At 47.0% G+C, this 18,772-nt stretch overlaps 1 protein-coding gene and 1 pseudogene across 7 annotated transcripts in view; both read left to right on the plus strand.

Moving 5' to 3' along the window:
* Nucleotides 1-18,772, plus strand: part of PLCD4 (phospholipase C delta 4) — a 39,313-nt gene that overhangs the window by 13,861 nt on the left and 6,680 nt on the right. For 4 of the 7 annotated variants that reach the window (XM_008971960.5, XM_034955148.3, XM_008971961.5 and 1 more), the window contains exons 2-8: nucleotides 4,033-4,087; nucleotides 4,230-4,388; nucleotides 6,864-7,092; nucleotides 9,757-9,886; nucleotides 10,939-11,170; nucleotides 16,335-16,536; nucleotides 17,825-17,969. In XM_008971960.5, coding sequence (XP_008970208.1) covers nucleotides 4,066-4,087; nucleotides 4,230-4,388; nucleotides 6,864-7,092; nucleotides 9,757-9,886; nucleotides 10,939-11,170; nucleotides 16,335-16,536; nucleotides 17,825-17,969 — 1,119 coding nt within the window. In that variant the 5' untranslated portion in view covers nucleotides 4,033-4,065. The other 3 variants (XM_034955151.3, XM_055109119.1, XM_063595556.1) reach the window with 3 other exon arrangements.
* On the plus strand, nucleotides 8,090-8,176 carry LOC112439227 (small nucleolar RNA U3; annotated as a pseudogene).

Here is an 18,772-nt window from a genome sequence, read left to right on the forward strand (position 1 = left end):
CTCCTGGTTTCAAGTGATTCTCCTGCCTCAGCCTCACGAGTAGCTGGGATTACAGGTGTGCACCACCACAGCCGGCTACTTTTCGTATTTTTAGTAGAGACGGGGTTTCACTATGTTGGCGAGGCTTGTCTCAAACTCCTGACCTCAAGTGATCCACCTGCCTCAGCCTCCCAAAGTGCTGGGATTACAGGCGTGAGCCACCACACCCTGCTAGACCTAAGAGAGGTCTGTTGCTTTCTTTTCTTTTCTTTTTTTTTTTTTTTGAGACGGAGTCTAGCTCTGTCGCCAGGTTAGAGTGCAGTGGTGCGATCTTGGCTCATTGCAACCTCTGCCTCCTGGGTTCAAGCGATTCTCCTGCCTCAGCCTCCCTAGTAGCCACCATGCCCAGCTAATTTTTGTATTTTTAGTAGAGACAGGGTTTCACCATGTTGTCCAGGATGGTCTCGATCTCTTGACTTTGTGATCCACCCGCCTCGGCCTCCCAAAGTGCTGGGATTACAGGCATGAGCCACCGCCTTCGGCCAGGTCTGTTACTTTCTACTTCAGTCTTCACATAGCTTCTGTAAGTCTCAGATTCCAAACTGCGTCCCCACTCAGAAAAGCAGAGATGATTTTCTGGCTCTCAGGAAAACTTTGGGTCCCTTCGTCCAACCAGAGGTTTCTTCTGGTCTCCTTCAGGCACACACATTCAGCCTAAGCCAGCAAAATCTTTTCTTCCTGAAATTGTTTCCTGACAGACTTCTTCTCAACCTTCCCCTCTCACTCTGGATACCTATACATTACTACCCATTTAGAGAGGCTTCTCTAGGCGGGGCAGAGTGGCTCACGCCTGTAACAGCACTTGGAGAGGCCAAGGTGGGCGCATCACCTGAGATCAGGAGTTGGAGACCAGCCTGGCCAACACGGCAAAACTCCGTTTGTACTCAAAATACAAAAATTAGCCAGGCGTGGTGGCTCACAGCTGTAATCCCAGCTACTCAGGAGGCTGAGGCAGGAGAATTGCTTGAACCTTGGAGGCAGAGGTTGCAGTGAGCTGAGATGGTGCCATTGCACTCCAGCCTGGCGACAGAGCAAGACTCCGTCTCAAAAACAAAAAAAAAAGAAAGTCTTCTCAAGGTCTTGTATTCACGGAAGCTGTATTTTCAGTGACCCCCCCACATTCTCCCTGAAGGCTTAGTCACTACTAGGTGACTTTATAGGGTCTTCCCACAAAAGAGACGTAGGGCACTAATAGGCTGTGTGACCTGAGGCAAGTCGCATCACATTTCTAGACTTCTGCTTTTTCATCTGTAAAATATAGGGAGTTGAACTAACTGCATGATGTTTTAATGGAACACTAACTGAATGATTGCTCTACAAATTTTTAAAGTTCTTTTAAGATGTGCACCATTGTCAAAATTTTAAACTTTTAAATTAAGGAACATGGCTGGGTGAGGTGGCTCATGCCTGTAATCCCGGCACTTTGGGAGGTCGAGGTGGGTGGATCACCTGAGGTCAGGTGTTTGAGACCAGCCTGGCCAACATAGTGAAACCCTGTCTCTATTAAAAATACAAAAATTAGCTGGGCGTGGTGATGGGTGCCTGTAATCCCAGCTACTTAGGAGGCTGAGGCAGGACAGTCGCTTGAACCCAGGAGGTAGAGGTTGTAGTGAGCCAAGATTGTGCCATTGCACTCCAGCCTGGGTAATAAGAGCAAAAGTCTGTCTCCAAAAAAAAAAAAAAAAAAAAAAAGCACATAACATTTTTCAGGTAGAGATACCCTTTAAAAAAAAGAAACTCACAATATATTTCTATTCAAATGTAGGTTCTTTGCTTACACAAAAGCATAGAGCTTTATGTTTTATGAGATTTGTCTGTTTCAGCACGACCTGGTCAAGAATGTTTTTTTGTTTTTTGCTTTTTCAGACAGTCTTGCTCTGTCACCCAGGCTGGAGCTCAGTGGTGTAATCTCAGCTTACTGCAGCCTCAACCTCCTGGGCTCAAGTGAGCCTCCCACCTCAGCCTCCCAAGTAGCTGGGACCACAAGTGTACACTACCACACTCGGCTAATTTAAAAAAATTCTTTGTAGAGATGGAGGTCTCAATATGTTGCTCACACTGGTCTCGAACTCCTGGGCCCAAGCAATCCTCCCTCTTCAACCTCTCAAAGTGCTGGCATTACAGCATGAGCCACTGTGCCCAGCCAAGAATTGAGTATTTCTATAGGGGCATAGCTAGAATCAGTGTGGCCACATATCAAATTTTCTAGTCCTTTTCAAGGGAAGTTTGTTGTCAGCTACTAGGACAACTTAACCGGGTCCTATATTTCACAGCATATATCTTTTCTTCTTCTTCTTCTTCTTTTTTTTTTTTTTTGAGATGGAGTCTTGCTCTCGCTCTGTTGCCCAGGCTGGAGTGCAATGGCGTAATCTCGGCTCACTGCAACCTCTGCCTCCCAGGTTCACACGACTCTCCTGCCTCAGCCTCCTGAGTAGCTGGGATTACAGGTGCACACCACCACACCCGGCTAATTTTTTGTATTTTTAGTAGAGACGGGGTTTCACTATGTTGGCCAGGCTGGTCTTGAACTTCTGACCTCATGGTCCGCCCGCCTTGGCCTCCCAAAGTGCTGGGATTACAGGCTTGAGCCACCGCGCCCGGCCTTTTGTATTTTTTTAGTAGAGACAGGGTTTCACTGTGTTAGCCAGGATGGTCTCAATCTCCTGACCTCGTGATCCACCCACCTCGGCCTCCCAAAGTGCTGGGATTACAGGCGTGAGCCACCGTGCCCAGCCTTTTTCCTCTTTTTATTGAGACAGAGTGTCGCTGTGTCGCCCAGGCTGGAGTGCATGGCACAATCTTGGCTCACTGCCAACCTCTGCCACCCAGGTTCAAGCGATTCTCCTGCCTCAGCCTCCCAAGTAGCTGGGATTACAGGTGCTTGCCACCATGCCCAGCTAATTTTTTTGTATTTCTAGTGAGACGGGGTTTTGCCATGTTGGCCAGGCAGGTCTCAAACTCCTGACCTCTGGTGATCCGCCAGCCTCGGCCTCCCAAATTGCTGGGATTACAGGCATGAGCCACCGCACCCGGCCAACAGCCTATATCTTAAAAGAGGTACCCTTTTTTGGTAGGTAGAGAAAATTTGAAAATGTAGTTCTGAGACTTGTGTAACTTATTTGGTCCATTAAAACTGTGAGAATAACTGTAAAGGAAAGGTATAAAATATGCTTTACCATGTGAAGGTAGAAGAAGACAACTAAGTATTGTCAAAGAGAAAAAAGAAAGTCTGGCCGGGTGCAGTGGCTCACGCCTGTAATCCCAGCACTTTGGGAGGCCAAGGTGGGCGGATCACGAGGTCAGGAGATTGAGACCATCCTGGCTAACACAGTGAAAACCTGTCTGTACTAAAAATACAAAAAATTAGCCAGGTGTGGTGGCACATGCCTGTAGTCCCAGCTACTGGGGAGGCCGAGGCAGGAGAATCGCTTGAACTGGGAGTTGCAGTGAGCTGAGATTGCACTACTGCACTCCAGCCTGGGTGACAGAGTGACACTCCGTATCAAAAAAAAAAGAAAAAGAAAAAGAAAGTCTGCACTAGCCCCTCAGGAGCTGGACAGTCTATGTGGGAGCATAGATAGAGAGGACTCCCAGAATAGGGAAGCTGAAAGGATTCCACCTGGAAATGAGAAGGCTAGGGTGTGAAGAGATTCTAGTTTCTGAAAGGGACATCCAGCAAGATGTTAGTTCCTAATAATGAGAGGGTGGGGAGTGAGCAAAATGTGGCACTAGTAGACTGTGGGTTATTGGGTAGGAAGGGGGTGCTGGGCGGAATCTTTGGTTTACCCTTCTCTGAAGATAGCCATGGGAAATAGCAGAGGCTCTGGGATCAGACATATCTTGGTTTAAATTCTGATCCTTATGTGATTTGAGGCAGGTTTCTAAACCTATCTAAAGTGTCAGAGTCACTAAACTCAAAATTAGAAGCAAAAATCAGCTACAGACTATCTTCAAGATTCACCCAGAGCCCTTTGCTCTTCCTTGCTCCTTTAGGTGATCTGGTGCCAGCTGGTGGAACAGTGGGTGATGGCGTCCCTGCTGCAAGACCGTGAGTGCCGGGGCCCCTGCAGGGGAAGAGGCCTTAGTGTACAGCTCAGGGAAGGGAAGGAGGTTGGACCCCTGTTCCAGAGCTCTCCCTGGGCCTGCTACCCTCTCTGCTGGCTACCTAACCCCTGCTTTTCCTGACCTAGAGCTGACCACTGATCAGGACTTGCTGCTGATGCAGGAAGGCATGCCGATGCACAAGGTGAGGTCCAAAAGCTGGAAGAAGCTAAGATACTTCAGACTTCAGAATGACGGCATGACAGTCTGGCATGCACGGCAGGCCAGGGGCAGTGCCAAGCCCAGCTGTGAGTGACCTGGATAGTGGGGGGTGGATACATGGGTGGATAGAGGCCTGAGGAGCCCGGCAGGGGAGGGACCAAAGTCCTACGATAGTGTGTGTTTGTGCTGTCCTAATTGTGGCTATATCTGAGCCTGTAAAAGGAGATCATAACAGTACTTGCCTCATAAGGCTGTTATGAGGATTAAATTAGTTATTGTATATAAAAGGCTTAGAAGAGTCCTGGAACATAGTAAGATGTAATAAATCATTGGTTACATCTTGTTGTTATTATAATAAGACCATGATCTTGGGCATCAGCCTGCCTGAATTAAAGCCCTGGCTCTGCCACTTTCTAACTGAGTAGCTGTGGAAAATCAAGTAGTTAAGCTATGGCTGGGCATGGTGGCTCAATGCCTGTAATCCCAGCAATTTGGGAGGTTGAGGCAGGAGAATTGCTTGAGACCAGAAGTTCAAGACCAGCCTGGACAACATAGGGAGATCCTGTCTCTATAAAAAATAAAAATAAAAAATTAGCTGGGTGTGGTGCTGTACGCCTGTGGTCTCAGCTATTTGGGAGGCTAAGATGGGAGGATCACTTGAGCCCAGGAAGTTGAGACTGCAGTGAGCTGTGATCACACCACTGCACTCCGCCTGGGTGAGTGAGACCCTGTCTCTACAAAAATACATATATACATACATACATACATACATACATACATCAAGCTTCAGTTTCCTCATCTGTAAAACAGGGATTAAACAGTACTTGCTTAGTAGGTTACAAGGACTCAATGAGTTAACATGTAAAACACTTAGCATGGGATGTAAAACCAGAATGCATTTAATGAATGTTAGCCATTATGATATATATATATATAGAGAGAGAGAGAGAGAGAGAGAGAGAGAGATGGAGTCTCGCTCTGTTGCCCAGGCTGGAGTGCAGTGGCATGATCTCAGCTCACTGCAAGCTCCGCCTTCCGGGTTCACGCCATTCTCTTGCCTCAGCCTTCTGAGTGGCTGGGACTACAGGCACCCGCCACCACGCCCGGCTAATTTTTCGCATTTTTAGTAGAGGCGGGGTTTCACCGTGTTAGCCAGGATGGTCTCGATCTCCTGACCCCGTGATCCGCCTGCCTCGGCCTCCCAAAGTGCTGGGATTAAAGGCGTGAGCCACTGCACCCGGCCTATAATAAATATTTTTAAATACAAAAAATGCGGCTGGGTGTGGTGGATCATGCCTGTAATCCCAGCACTTTGGGAGGCCGAGGCAGGCAGATAGTGATCAGGAGTTTGAGACCAGCCTGGCCAACATGGTGAAACCTCATCTCTACTAGAAATACAAAAATTAGCCAGGTTTGGTGGCGCGCACCTGTAGTCCCAGCTACTCGGAAGGCTGAGGCAGGAGAATTGCTTGAACCTGGAAGGCAGAGGTTACAGTGAGCTGAGATTGTGCCATTGCACTCCAGCCTGGGTGACAAGAGCAAAACTTGGTCTCAAAAAACAAAATAAAACAAAAAAAAATCATAACAGTGTGCACTTATTGGCCAAACTCTTTATGATAACAAGACATAATTTGATCACAGGACACATCTAAGAGAGTCTGTTTTACAGACAAATTGCTCACAATCCATACCGCCCCCAGCTGAGGTAAGAGGGTGAAAGAATTTCTCTGGTTTCCTCGTAGACATCTGGAAAGAGGAAGCCCTCAAACCTGGAATGGGGGCCAGGCGTGGTGGCTCACGCCTGTAATCCCAGCACTTTGGGAGGCCTAGGCGGGTGGATCACGAGGTCAGGAGATTGAGACCATCTGGCTAACACAGTGAAACACCATCCCTACTAAAAAAGTACAGAAAATTAGCCGGGCATGGTGGTGGGCACCTGTAGTCCCAGCTACTCAGGAGGCTGAGGCAGGAGAATGGTGTGAACCTGGGAGGTGGAGCTTGCAGTGAGCCGAGATCGCGCCACTGCACTCCAGCCTGGGCAACAGAGTGAGACTCCATGTCAAAAAACAAACAAACAAACAAACAAACAAACAAACAAAAAAACCTGGAATGAGAGAACTGGACTTGGGCATATAATGCTTTAGTATAACTGCTTCTGCCTTTCAAGTGTATTTCCATTTGTCATCCCCACCAGTCCTCCTGTGATCACCATTGGGGCTGCCTATGGAAGGGGACTATCCATTGTATCAGATGAGGATACTGAGGAGTTAAGTCATTTTGGTTTGTGTCATACTGCCAGCTTGTGGCTGGAAGCCATGTCTTGCCACTTCCAGTACAGGCCCTTTGCCATGCTGCCTTTGAAAACATCAGTGATTCATGTGGACTCCTGAATCCCTGGGGTCTGCATCTCTCTGTACTAATGCTTTTTGGGATTCAGCCTGCAGAGGCTGGGGTTCTTTTCTATGGTGTCATGGAGAAGAGGGTGCTGGTCCTTCACTCTTAGCCCCTGCTATTTGCTGGAATCCCTTCCTTAATGCCTCCACCTGCTTCTTCTCTGGCAGTCTCAATCTCTGATGTGGAGACAATACGTAATGGCCATGATTCCGAGTTGCTGCGTAGCCTGGCAGAGGAGCTCCCCCTGGAGCAGGGCTTCACCGTTGTCTTCCATGGCCGCCGCTCCAACCTGGACCTGGTGGCCAACAGTGTTGAGGAGGCCCTGATATGGATGCGAGGGCTCCAGCTGTTGGTGGATCTTGTCACCAGCATGGACCATCAGGAGCGCCTGGACCAGTATCGGCAGGATGGAGTCAGGGTGGGGGTGAGGGATCACGCTATCCCTGAAGGAGCCAGATGCAACAGGTTTAGGAAAGGTGAGAAGGGGTGCAGGGCTAGGGAGGCCCAAGGGTCCAGATGGTATGGGCAGGGACAGCTCAGGCCAATGTGAGACTGAGAATACTGAGGGAGAAATGGATTCCAAGGATGACATAGCCAGGCATGAATCAGGACCCCCAGGATTGGAGGAAGAGGCAGTGAGAGGCAGAGGAGCAAACAAGATGCTGCTCCTAAGAGCTGCACAGAAGACCCCAGTGGCATTAACCAGCATGTAGGTGGGAAGCAACCTCTTAGAAGGCTCAGTGATATAAACTCACTCCAAGTTTCCTGGATTGTTTACCATTTCATTCATTTATTCATTCATTCATGTTCTATTAAGCAGAATGTATCAGGCACTATGCCAGACTATAGGGGTACATATATATATATATATATATATATATATTTTTTTTTTTTTTTTTTTTTTGATACGGAGTCTTGCTCTGTCACCCAGGCTGGAGTGCAGTAGCACAATCTCAGCTCACTGCAACCTCTGCCTCCCAGGTTCCAGCGATTCTCCTGCCTCAGCCTCCTGAGTAGCTGGGACTACAGGTGCATGCCACCACGCCCAGCTAATTTTTGTATTTTTTTGAAGAGACGGGGTTTCACCATCTTGGCCAGGCTGGTCTCGAACTCTGGACCTCGTGGTCCACCCACCTCAGCCTCCCAAAGTGCTGGGATTACAGGCATGAGCCACCACGCCCGGCCAGTGGTACAAAGATTAATGAGACTCACATATTGCTTCAGTTAGTGAAGAGGATGGAACTGTGTAAATAATTTTTTGTTTGGCCTGTAATCCCAGCACTTTGGGAGGCCGAGGCAGGGAGATCACTTGAGGCAGGCAGATCACTATGTTGCCTAACCTAGGCAACATAGGGAAGACTGCGTCTCTACAAAAAATTAAGAAGTTAACTGAAAGACTACACTTTCAGGGATAATTTCTATAGTTCATTACTAGAGAAGTTTCTCTGAATGTGTAGAGCACCATAAAATACATTTTATTTTTTATTTGAGACAGGGTCTCACTCTGTCACCCAAGCTGGAGTGCAGTGGCACGATCTTGGCTCACTGCAGCCGTGACAGCCTGGGCTCAAGCAATCCTTCCACCTCAGCTTCCCGAGCAGCTGGGATTACAGGCATGTGCCACCGCACCTGGCTAATTTTTTGTTTTGTTTTGTAGAGACGGGATTTTGCCACATTGCTCAGGCTAGTCTCTAACTCCTGGGCTCAAGTGATCCATCCGCCTCAGCCTCCAAAAGTGCTGGGATTAGAGGTGTGAGCCACTGCACCTGGCTCATAAAGTAAACTTTAAAAAATTAAATTAGCCAGGTGTGGCCAGGTGCAGTAGCTCACACCTGTAATTAATCCCAGCACTTTGAGAAGCTGAGGCTGGTGGATCACCTGAGGCCAGGAGTTCAACACCAGCCTGGCCAACATGGTGAAACCCCACCTCTACAAAAAATACAAAAAAATTAGCTGGGCGTGGCGACATGTGTCTGCAATCCCAGCTACTCGGGAGGCTGAGGCACGAGAATCACTTGAACCGGAAAAGGTTGCAGGGAGCTGAGATGGTGCCACTGCACTCTAGCCTGGTCGACAGAGTGAGACTCTGTCTCCAAAAAAATTTTTTTTCTTTAATTATAAAAGAATTTTTATTTATTTATTTATAATAAATAAATAAAGTAGCCAGGTGTGGTGGTGCACACCTGTAGTCCCAGCTACTTGAGAGGCTGAGGTGGGAGGATCACTTTGGTCTGGGAGGTTGAGGCTGTAGTGAGCCATGATTGCACCACTTCACTTCAGCCTGGGCAACAGAGCAAGACTCTGTCTAAAACAAACATACAAACGAACAAACAAAAAACAGCCAGGTGTGGTGGTGGGCGCCTGTAATCTCAGCTACTCAGGAGGCTGAGGCAGGAGAATCTCTTGGACCCAGGAGATGGCAGTTGCAGTGAGCCAAGATTTCCCTAGTGCACTCCAGCCTGGGTGACGGAGCGAGACTCTGTCTCAAAAAAAAAAAAAAAAAAAAAAAGCTAAAGGAATATGGACTTGTTTTGTTTTGAGACAGAATCTCACTCCATCACCCAGGCTGGAATGCAGTGGTGCCATCTCGGCTCCATGCAACCTCCACCTCCTTGATTCAAGCGATTCTCATGTCTCAGCCTCCCTAGTAGCTGGAACGACAGGTGTGTGCTACCACACCCAGATAATTTTTTTGTATTTTTAGTAGGGATGGGATTTCACCATGTTGGCCAGGCTGGTCTCGAAACTCCTGACCTCATGTGATCCACCCACCTTGGCCTTCCAAAGTGTTGGGTTACAGGCATGAGCCATCGCGTCTGGCCAGAATATAGATTTCTTTCTGCAGGCAACAGGGAGGTCCCTGCAGGTGCCTGGGCCATACAGTGACAAGATAGATTGGTGCTCTAGAGAGATTATTCTAGAAGCTGTGTGGAGAATGGATTGGCACCGGGGAGAGAGACTGGCAGGAAAGAGAGGGGAGAGATGTCAGTGGACGAAGGTGCACACACAACTGCACACACAAACAGATACATTAGTGCTTTTGCCTTGACTCATACCTGGATGGCTGAGCGATTGGTTTCAACGTGGAGACAAAAATCAGGATGGTAAGATGAGTTTCCAAGAAGTTCAGCGGTTATTGCACCTAATGAATGTGGAAATGGACCAAGAATATGCCTTCAGTCTTTTTCAGGTGAGTCTGTGGGGAAGGATTTCCAGCAGCCAACCAGGCCACATTTTCATTTGGCCAGAAGTCCTGTGACCCCAGTCCACAACACTCAATTGTTAAATCTCTGCTATGTGCCCTAAGTGCTAGGCTCAATGCCGTAGGCTCAATGGGAAGTATAGGGGGTGATTCTTGCCTTTCAGTCTTGTTGAAAAGTCATAATTCGGCCGGGCGCAGTGGCTCACGCCTGTAATCCCAGCACTCTGGGAGGCTGAGGCGGGCGGATCACGAAGTCAGGAGATCGAGTCCATCCTGGTTAACACAGTGAAACCCCCGTCTCTACTAAAAATACAAAAAATTAGCCGGGTGTGGTTGCGGGTGCCTGTAGTCCCAGCTACTAGGTAGGCTGAGGCAGGAGAATGGTGTGAACCCGGGAGGCAGTGCTGCAGTGAGCTGAGATCATGCCACTGCACTCCAGCCTGGGTGACAGAGCGAGACTCTGTCTCAAAAAAAAAAAAGAAAAAGAAAAAGAAAAGTCATAATTCTATGAAAGGTAAATAACAATATGTTATTATGTTGGACCTCAAGGACCTCTCTGTCCATGGCCAGAATTTCACAGGTGCCTAGAACAATGGAAAACCCCAGCTGGAATGTGAGTAAATAGGAGGAGGGATCTTCTGACATTTTAGGGGCCTTTGGGAGATTTAATTCTTTCTAGTTGAAAATTTTCTCTAGTAGCAAATGGTATGGCTAAAATTTTGCTTCTTACTTACTGAAGTGATTTATTCTATGAACACTAAATGTTAGGAGTTCCGTGGGAGTTTTATGGAAGCACGTTTGGATCTATCTGTCTGTAAAATTGCTTTTACAGTGCAAGTCAAGGTCATAACATTTCCCATTCTCCATGATGTGCTTATTTCACATTGCATGCCTATATCAAAACATCTAATTTACTGTATAAATATATACACCTACTATGTACCCAGAAAAATTAAAAAAAATTTTTTTTTAATTAAAAGAAAAAGATAACATTTCCCATTAAAAGGTTCATTCACTCTCCCCTAAACCCTCTCTTGCAGGCAGCAGACACGTCCCAGTCTGGAACCCTGGAAGGAGAAGAATTCGTACAGTTCTATAAGGCATTGACTAAACGTGCTGAGGTGCAGGAACTGTTTGAAAGTTTTTCAGCTGATGGGCAGAAGCTGACTCTGCTGGAATTTTTGGATTTCCTCCGAGAGAAGCAGAAGGAGAGAGACTGCACCTCTGAGCTTGCTCTGGAACTCATTGACCGCTATGAACCTTCAGACAGTGGTAAGAGAAATCAGGTGGAGAGGCACCAGACATAGGGGTTGGAGAGAGGGACATGATTACAAGGTCCAGAGACAAGTAGCCATCTGCTTGAGAGAAGGTTGAGTCTATCCCTATCCTGACCCCTGCCCAATCATCTCATTTAACCACTCCTCCCAAAGGAGGGCAGGCATTTCCTGTTCAGACAAGACAGGGGTTTCCTCTGAGGTGCTAGACCTCTCAGGAGGAAGAAGATTCCATGGCTCCTCATTCCTCCATTATGCTCATGTTTCCTTTACTTTCAGGAAGTTCTTTCTGATACCAGCTTTGCCCTCGCTGGAAACGGAAAACCCTTGATCCTCTTTCTTTGGCCTCTTCTCTAGTGCAAATGATTCCTTTTTCTCGGGTCTTCTTTCATGGTTCCTGTTTGCTATTCCTTTAAATGCTGGCTCGCTGCCGTTTCCTGAGTTGTCTTCAATTCAAGTGGCTCTCTTGAGTCTCTAAGCCCCTGAGCCAGAAAGCCAGTTAGCCCCTGGCTGGGGGAATAAGGAGGCCAGTTATTTAGCTTTTAACAAGTGCAGCTGAAATATACGCTCTTGGTCTTCAAAGTTTCTTCCTCTTGCCTCTTCAGTAGACTCATTTCCTGCCCTCCATTCCCTTCGGAGTGTGAGAAATTTACATTAATAATAAATACTTTACAAGGAACTTTCACATTCCTCATTTCATTTAGTCCTCAGTACAACCTTGCAAATCAACAGTAATCTTTATTGGCCCTTTACTACATATCCCATAATGCTCTAATATCTCTATGTACCTTTTCCTTTTTCTATTTTTTTGTTTTTTTGAGACAGAGTTTTGCTCTTATTGTCCAGACTGGAGTGCAATGGCACGATCTCGGCCCACCGCAACCTCTGCCTCCTGGGTTCAAGCAATTCTCCTGCCTCAGCCTCCCGAGTAGCTGGGATTACAGGCATGCGCCACCACGCCCGGCTAATTTTGTATTTTTAGTAGAGGATGGGGTTTCACCATGTTGGTCATGGTCTCGAACTCCCGACCTCAGGTGATCCACCCGCCTCAGCCTCCCAAAGTGCTGGGATTACAGGTATGAGCCACTGTGCCTGGCATCTACGTACCTTTTCTAATACAATGACCTGTTGAAATGGGTTCTGTTATTAAGTCAGTTGTATAAAAGAGGAAAACTGAGGTTTAGAAAGATTCAATGACTTGCTCAAAGTCAACAGCTAATGAGAGAGGAACTGAGATTCAAACCCAGGTCATCTGACTCTTAGTCGGTGCCTCTCTTGAGAATGAGGATAAGAGATGGGATGAATGAGAGCTGGACAAGTGATCCAGGTATTCTGGGTCTAAACTCTTACTCCCTTTCATTCATTCATTCATTCACTACTTCAATGAATGCTTATTGAGTTCCTATAATGTGTCAGGACCTATGCTAGGCACCAGACATACATTAGTGCCTAGATCAGACAAGGACACTGCCCTCATGAAACTTAGAGTCAAACAGAAAACATTACAATCTGTTATTTCAGATTTGTTTGGGTGTTCAGAATAGAGTAGAGGTTGTAGGCTGAGTGCAGTGGCTCACGCCTGTAATCCCAGCACTTTGGGAGACCAAGACGGGCAGATAACCTGAGGCCAGGAGTTCGAGACCAACCTGGCCAACATGGTGAAACTCTGTCTCTACTAAAAATACAAAAATTAGCCAGGCATGGTGGTGCACGCTTGTAATTCCAGCTACTTAAGGAGGCTGAGGCATGAGAATCGCTTGAACTCGGGAGGTGGAGGCTGTAGTAAGCCGAGATCACACCACTGCACTCCAGCCTGGGTGACATGGTGAGACTCTGTCTCAAAAAAAAAAAAAGAAAAAAGAAAAGAAAAAAAAGAATGGAGGTTGTAAAGCAATCATTTCAGAAAATGAAATCGAAGAGAGTTAAAAGTTTAAGAGATAGAATCTCTAGGCCGGGCGCTGTGGCTCACGCTTGGAATCCCAGCACTTTGGGAGGCCGAGGCAGGAGGATCACCTGAGGTCAGGAGTTTGAGAACAGCCTGGCCTACGTGGTGAAACCCCATCTCCACTAAAAACACAAAAAATTAGCTGGGTATGGTGGCAGGAGCCTGTAATCCCAGTTACTCGGGAGGCTGAGACAGGAGAATTGCTTGAACCTGGGAGGCAGAGGTTGCAGTGAGCTGAGATCGCACCACTGCACTCCAGCCTGGGCGACAGACCAAGACTCTGTTTCAAAAAAAAAAGAAAGAAAGAAAGAAAAAGAAAAAGAAAGAAAAAAGAAATAGGATCTTTTGTTACCTGTGCAGAATCCAGTAAACATCAGTCCAAGACTCTGTTTCAAAAAAAAAAAGAAAGAAAAGAGAAATAGGATCTTTTGTTACCTGTGCAGAATCCAGTAAACATCAGTCCAAGACTCTGTTTCAAACAAAAAAAAAGAAAGAAAAAAGAAATAGGATCTTTTGTTACCTGTGCAGAATCCAGTAAACATCAGTTACATTTGTTTTGACCCCGACCCCTCTTGGTGTTTCCTTCCCTTGAACTTGACAATCAGATACTTTATCTGGCTACAGGGAGTAGTATCAGTCAAAAAACCTGGGCTCAGGTCTCCACTGTGTTTCTTATTAACTGAGTAACTGTGAGCAAGTCACTTAACCTAACTAACTCAGTTTCCTCATTTGTAAAATAATTGATAAAATGAAATAATGCACATGAAAAGTATCTGGCAACTGTAAATTTACCTGAGTGATTTATTACTGTCAAGAATGAAACTTTCTGGCCGGGCACAATGGCTCATGCCTGTAATCCCAGCACTTTGGGAGGCCGAGGCAGGCGGATCACTTAAGGTCAGGAGTTCGAGACCAGCCTGGCCAACATGGTGAAACCCCTTCTCTACTAAAAATATAAAAATTAGCTGGGTATGGTGGCAGGCACCTGTAATTTGAGCTACTTGGGTGCCTGAGGCAGGAGAATTGATTGAACCCGGGAGGCGGAGGTTGCAGTGAGTGGAAATCGAACCACAGCACTCCAATCTGGGTGACAGAGTGAGACTCCATCTCAAAAACAAACCAACCAACCAACAAACAAAAAGAATGAAAATTCCACCAGGTATGGTAGCTCATGCCTATAATATGGGAGGGTGAGGCAGGAGGACTGCTTGAGTTCAGGAGTTCAAGACCAGCCTGGGCAACACAGTGAGACCCCATCTCTAAAAATAAAAAAATAAAAAAATAACCAGGCTTGGTGGCACATTCCTGTAGTCCCAGCTACTTGAGAGGCTGAGGTGAGAGGATTGCTTGAGCCTGGAGGTCAAGGCTGCAGTGAGTTGTGATTGTGCCACTGTATCCAGCCTGGGTGACAGAGTGAGACTCTGTCTCCCAAAAAAAAAAAAAAAAAAGGGAACTTCCTGCCCAACTTCCTGTCCTTCTTCACAATCTCCAGGCCTTGTGAAACCTGGAGCAAGGAAGCTGGCCATGAGAGTCATGTTGTTCCACCTTCCAGGCGAGCCTCCTTGTAGCAACATCTCCTTGTAGCAACATTATTCTCAGTGAGACTGCACAGCCCAGTGGTGCAGGGCATGGCTCTGACACCTCGCGGCCTGGGTTCAAATCCCAGCTTCTACAGTTACAGATTATGAGATCTGGAGCAAGTTACCTAACCTCTCATGGCAGATTATATTACATCTACTTCATCACGTTACTGAGAACATGAGTGAGATGCTGCGTGGAATGCCCTGGGCATAGAGTGAGTGCTTGATAACTGTTAGTCATTGTTGTTGTTGTTGTATAAAGCCCATACTGAGATTGGAGGGAGCTATGGAAGGAGTAACAGGGCCCTTTTCTCAATGGGAGTGTAGTCTAAGGGGATGTTGACAAATGATCCTCAAAACATCATATGGGAACATGGACAGTAAGAAGAAACCCTCAGGCCATAGTTAGTCACAGGTACACAGCCCAAGGAAGAAAATACAGGTAACTTGGCCATGTCACTAAGCCTTTGACTTTGATTGTCTCTGGGCCTCAGTTTCCCCATCTATAAAATTAGCCCTTTGGATGTTGTCCATTATAGTAACTGTGAGCTCCATTTGGCTATTTAAAATTAAATTAACTAGGTCGGGCACGGTGGCTCACGCCTGTAATCCCTGCACTTTGGGAGGCCGAGGCAGGCGGATCACGAGGTCAGGAGATGGAGACCATCCTGGCTAACACAGTGAAACCCCATCTCTACTAAAAATACAAAGAAAAAAAAAGAGCCGGGTGTAGTGGGGGGCGCCTGTAGTCCCAGCTACTCGGGAGCCTGAGGCAGGAGAATGGCGTGAAACCGGGAGGCGGAGCTTGCAGTGAGCAGAGATCCTGCCACTGCACTCCAGCCTGGGAGACGGAGTGAGACTCTGTCTCAAAAATAAATAAATAAATTAATTAAATTAAATTAACTAAAATCTAATAAAATTTAAAACTTAGTTCTTCAGTTACACAAGCCACATTTCAAGTGCTCAGTAGCCACATGTGGCTAGAGGCTACTATATATGACACTACAGAATAAAATGTTTTTCTCTTTAGTACTATAGCATAAAAAAAGACCAAAAAAAAAGTTTAAAAAAAAAGACATTTATCTCATCATAGGAAGTTCTATTGGATAGCACTGGACTCAAATGAACTTTTTTTTTTTGGGACGGAGTCTCACTCTGTCCCCCAGGCTGGAGTGCAGTGGCGCGATCTGGGCTCACTGCAAGCTCTGCCTCCCGGGTTCACGCCATTCTCCTGCCTCAGCCTCCCGAGTAGCTGGGACTACAGGCGCCCGCCACCATGCCCGGCTAATTTTTTGTGTTTTTAGTAGAGATGGGGTTTCACCGTGTTAGCCAGGGTGGTCTCGATCTCCTGACCTTGTGATCTGCCCGTCTCAGCCTCCCAAAGTACTGGGATTACAGGCGTGAGGCACCGCGCCCAGCCTTGAATGATCTTAATGATTCCTTTTAACATTCTTTGAGGGTGGGAATGATTGAAATGATACACACTAGGTGGGGCAAGTTTGGGATCTAAAGGCTGGGAATGGGTGCCATCTGAAAGGCAGGGCTCTGGATGGAGTGGGAGGAAGGATGGACTGTAGGTGTGCTGGGATGCTCCCATTCAGAGCTTCTCACCTAGTGTTCCCCTGTCCACACTCCAGGCAAACTGCGGCATGTGCTGAGCATGGATGGCTTCCTCAGCTACCTCTGCTCTAAGGATGGAGACATCTTCAACCCAGCCTGCCTCCCCATCTATCAGGATATGACTCAACCCCTGAACCACTACTTCATCTGCTCTTCTCATAACACCTACCTAGTGGGGGACCAGCTTTGTGGCCAGAGCAGCGTCGAGGGATATATACGGTGCAGTGGTGGTAGAGAAGGGGTCCAACTCATGAGAGGGACCATGTAGAAAAGTGAGGGGAGCTGTCAGTGTCTAACAGATTGGGACAGTGTTGTGGGGGTTTAGGGGCTGAGGAGCCCTGGATACCAGAGACACTTGGAGGAGATATTGAAGACTGGTGGGAGAATGGTAATGAAACCCTATGGGTAAATGGAACTTCTCTTTCACAAGCTATGAAACTCTCCTGGAACTCAGAGGCCCTGACAGATTTATATTTAACAAATTAATAAACAGATTGTTAAATGGAAGGCAATAGAGAATAGGAGTTAAAAATATAGGTTCTGGAGTCAGCCCATCTGAAATTATATCCTAGCTCCTTCACTTGGTACTCTGGGGCTAAGTATTTAACTTCTATACCTCAGTCTCCCCATCTGTGAAACAGGGATGGTAACAGTGCCTATTCTGTCTGGGTTGTTGTGAAGAGATAATCCATATGTCAATAGCTAATAAGCAGTTCTGATTTTATTGTGACTAATCATGGATTAGATTGAATAGTCAAGATATCTTTCTATTACCAGCAACTGAACTAGTAGCTTCAAGGGATACAAAGATGAGTGGAACATATAGTTTCCACCTTAGGAAGTCTAGCTGAGGAATTAAGGTGTAAATTTACTGACAGTTTGAATAACCAGGATGTTGTATAGGGATATAAAGCCAGAACACCACTGGACACAATGGCTTATGCCTGTAATTCCAGCACTTTGGGAGGCCGAGGCAGGGAGATCGCTTGAGCCCAAGAGTTCGAGACCAGGCTGGGCAACATAGTGAGAGCCCGTCTCTACAAAAAATGCAAAAATTAGCCAGGCATGGTGATGTGTGCTTTTAGTACCAGCTACTCGGGAGGCTGAGGTGGGAAGATCGTTTAAGCCTGAGAGGTCAAGGCTGCAGTGAGCCATGTTCACACCACTGCACTCTAGCCTGGGTGACAGATTTAGACCCTGTCTCAAAAAAATAAAAGTAAATATAAATAAATAAGTAAAACCAGAACACCAGACCCATCATGAGGCAATGTGTGATGGATTGCTATGGAAGGACTGTGAGTCGGGTGGGCTGAAGTATGGGTAGAGATCAGCGTGAGCTTGCAGCAGTGTCCCCATGGATGGAGAAGGCTCTATGCAGATGTAGCTTGAAGGGGTCTGGATGGGTAAGTGCTGGTGAGCGCTGTTCTCTCCAGAGTGGGGAGAGTCCCTAGGTAGAAGATCAGATATTGACCTCTCCTATTTCTCGGTGGGGATGGGGTTCTTTCAGGGCCCTGAAGCGGGGGTGCCGCTGCGTGGAGGTGGATGTATGGGATGGACCTAGTGGGGAACCTGTCGTTTACCACGGACACACCCTGACCTCCCGCATCCTGTTCAAAGATGTCGTGGCCACAGTAGCACAGTATGCCTTCCAGGTAGTAGCCCCAGGATGGGGACACTGGTGAGGCCAGAAGGTCTGAGGGAAGACTGACTGGCTCTGGGTCTGGGGAGGGTGGAGGAGTACAGGGGAAGTTCCATCAAAAGAGGATTTAACTGTAAAGCATCAGGCAAATACTAAAGGCTGATTATGAATAAGTGTTGGACATGTTACTAATAATTAGTAGTTATGGAGGTAATTACTTATGGTTAGAAACTATTACTTCTTCAGGCCAGGTGTGGTGGCTTACGCCTGTAATCCCAGCACTTTGGGAGGCCGAGGCGGGTGGATCACCTGAGGTTGGGAGTTTGAGACTAACCTGACCAACACGGAGAAACCCCGTCTCTATTAAAAATAGAAAATTAGCTGGGCGTGGTAGTGCATGCCTGTAATCCCAGCTACTTGGGTGGCTGAAGCAGGAGAATCCTTTGAACCCAGGAGGCAGAGGTTTGCAGTGAGCCGAGATCGCACCAGTGCACTCCAGCCTGGGCAACAAGAGTGAAACTCCATCTCAAAAAACAAAACAAAACAAAAAACTATTACTTCTAACAAGTTCTATCACCCTTCTGGAAGAGGTGGATAGGAAACACAGATAGTGGTGAGTAGGGCTGATGAACAATGGGAATCTGGAGGATGAAAGCATGAGAGTGCAACATGAACACATAACCAGGGAATGTGGCCTGGCCTTCCCACTAAGAGCCTGAAAACTCAAAGGTCCCAGAGGGGCCTGGGTCAGACTTGGCACAGGTATGAGATTTAGGATCCCAAGATGTGAATATGTCTTTAGATGTGGGCAGTGTC

Source organism: Pan paniscus, chromosome 13 (genome assembly GCF_029289425.2).
Source record: "Pan paniscus chromosome 13, NHGRI_mPanPan1-v2.0_pri, whole genome shotgun sequence".
NCBI classification, from domain to species: domain Eukaryota; kingdom Metazoa; phylum Chordata; class Mammalia; order Primates; family Hominidae; genus Pan; species Pan paniscus.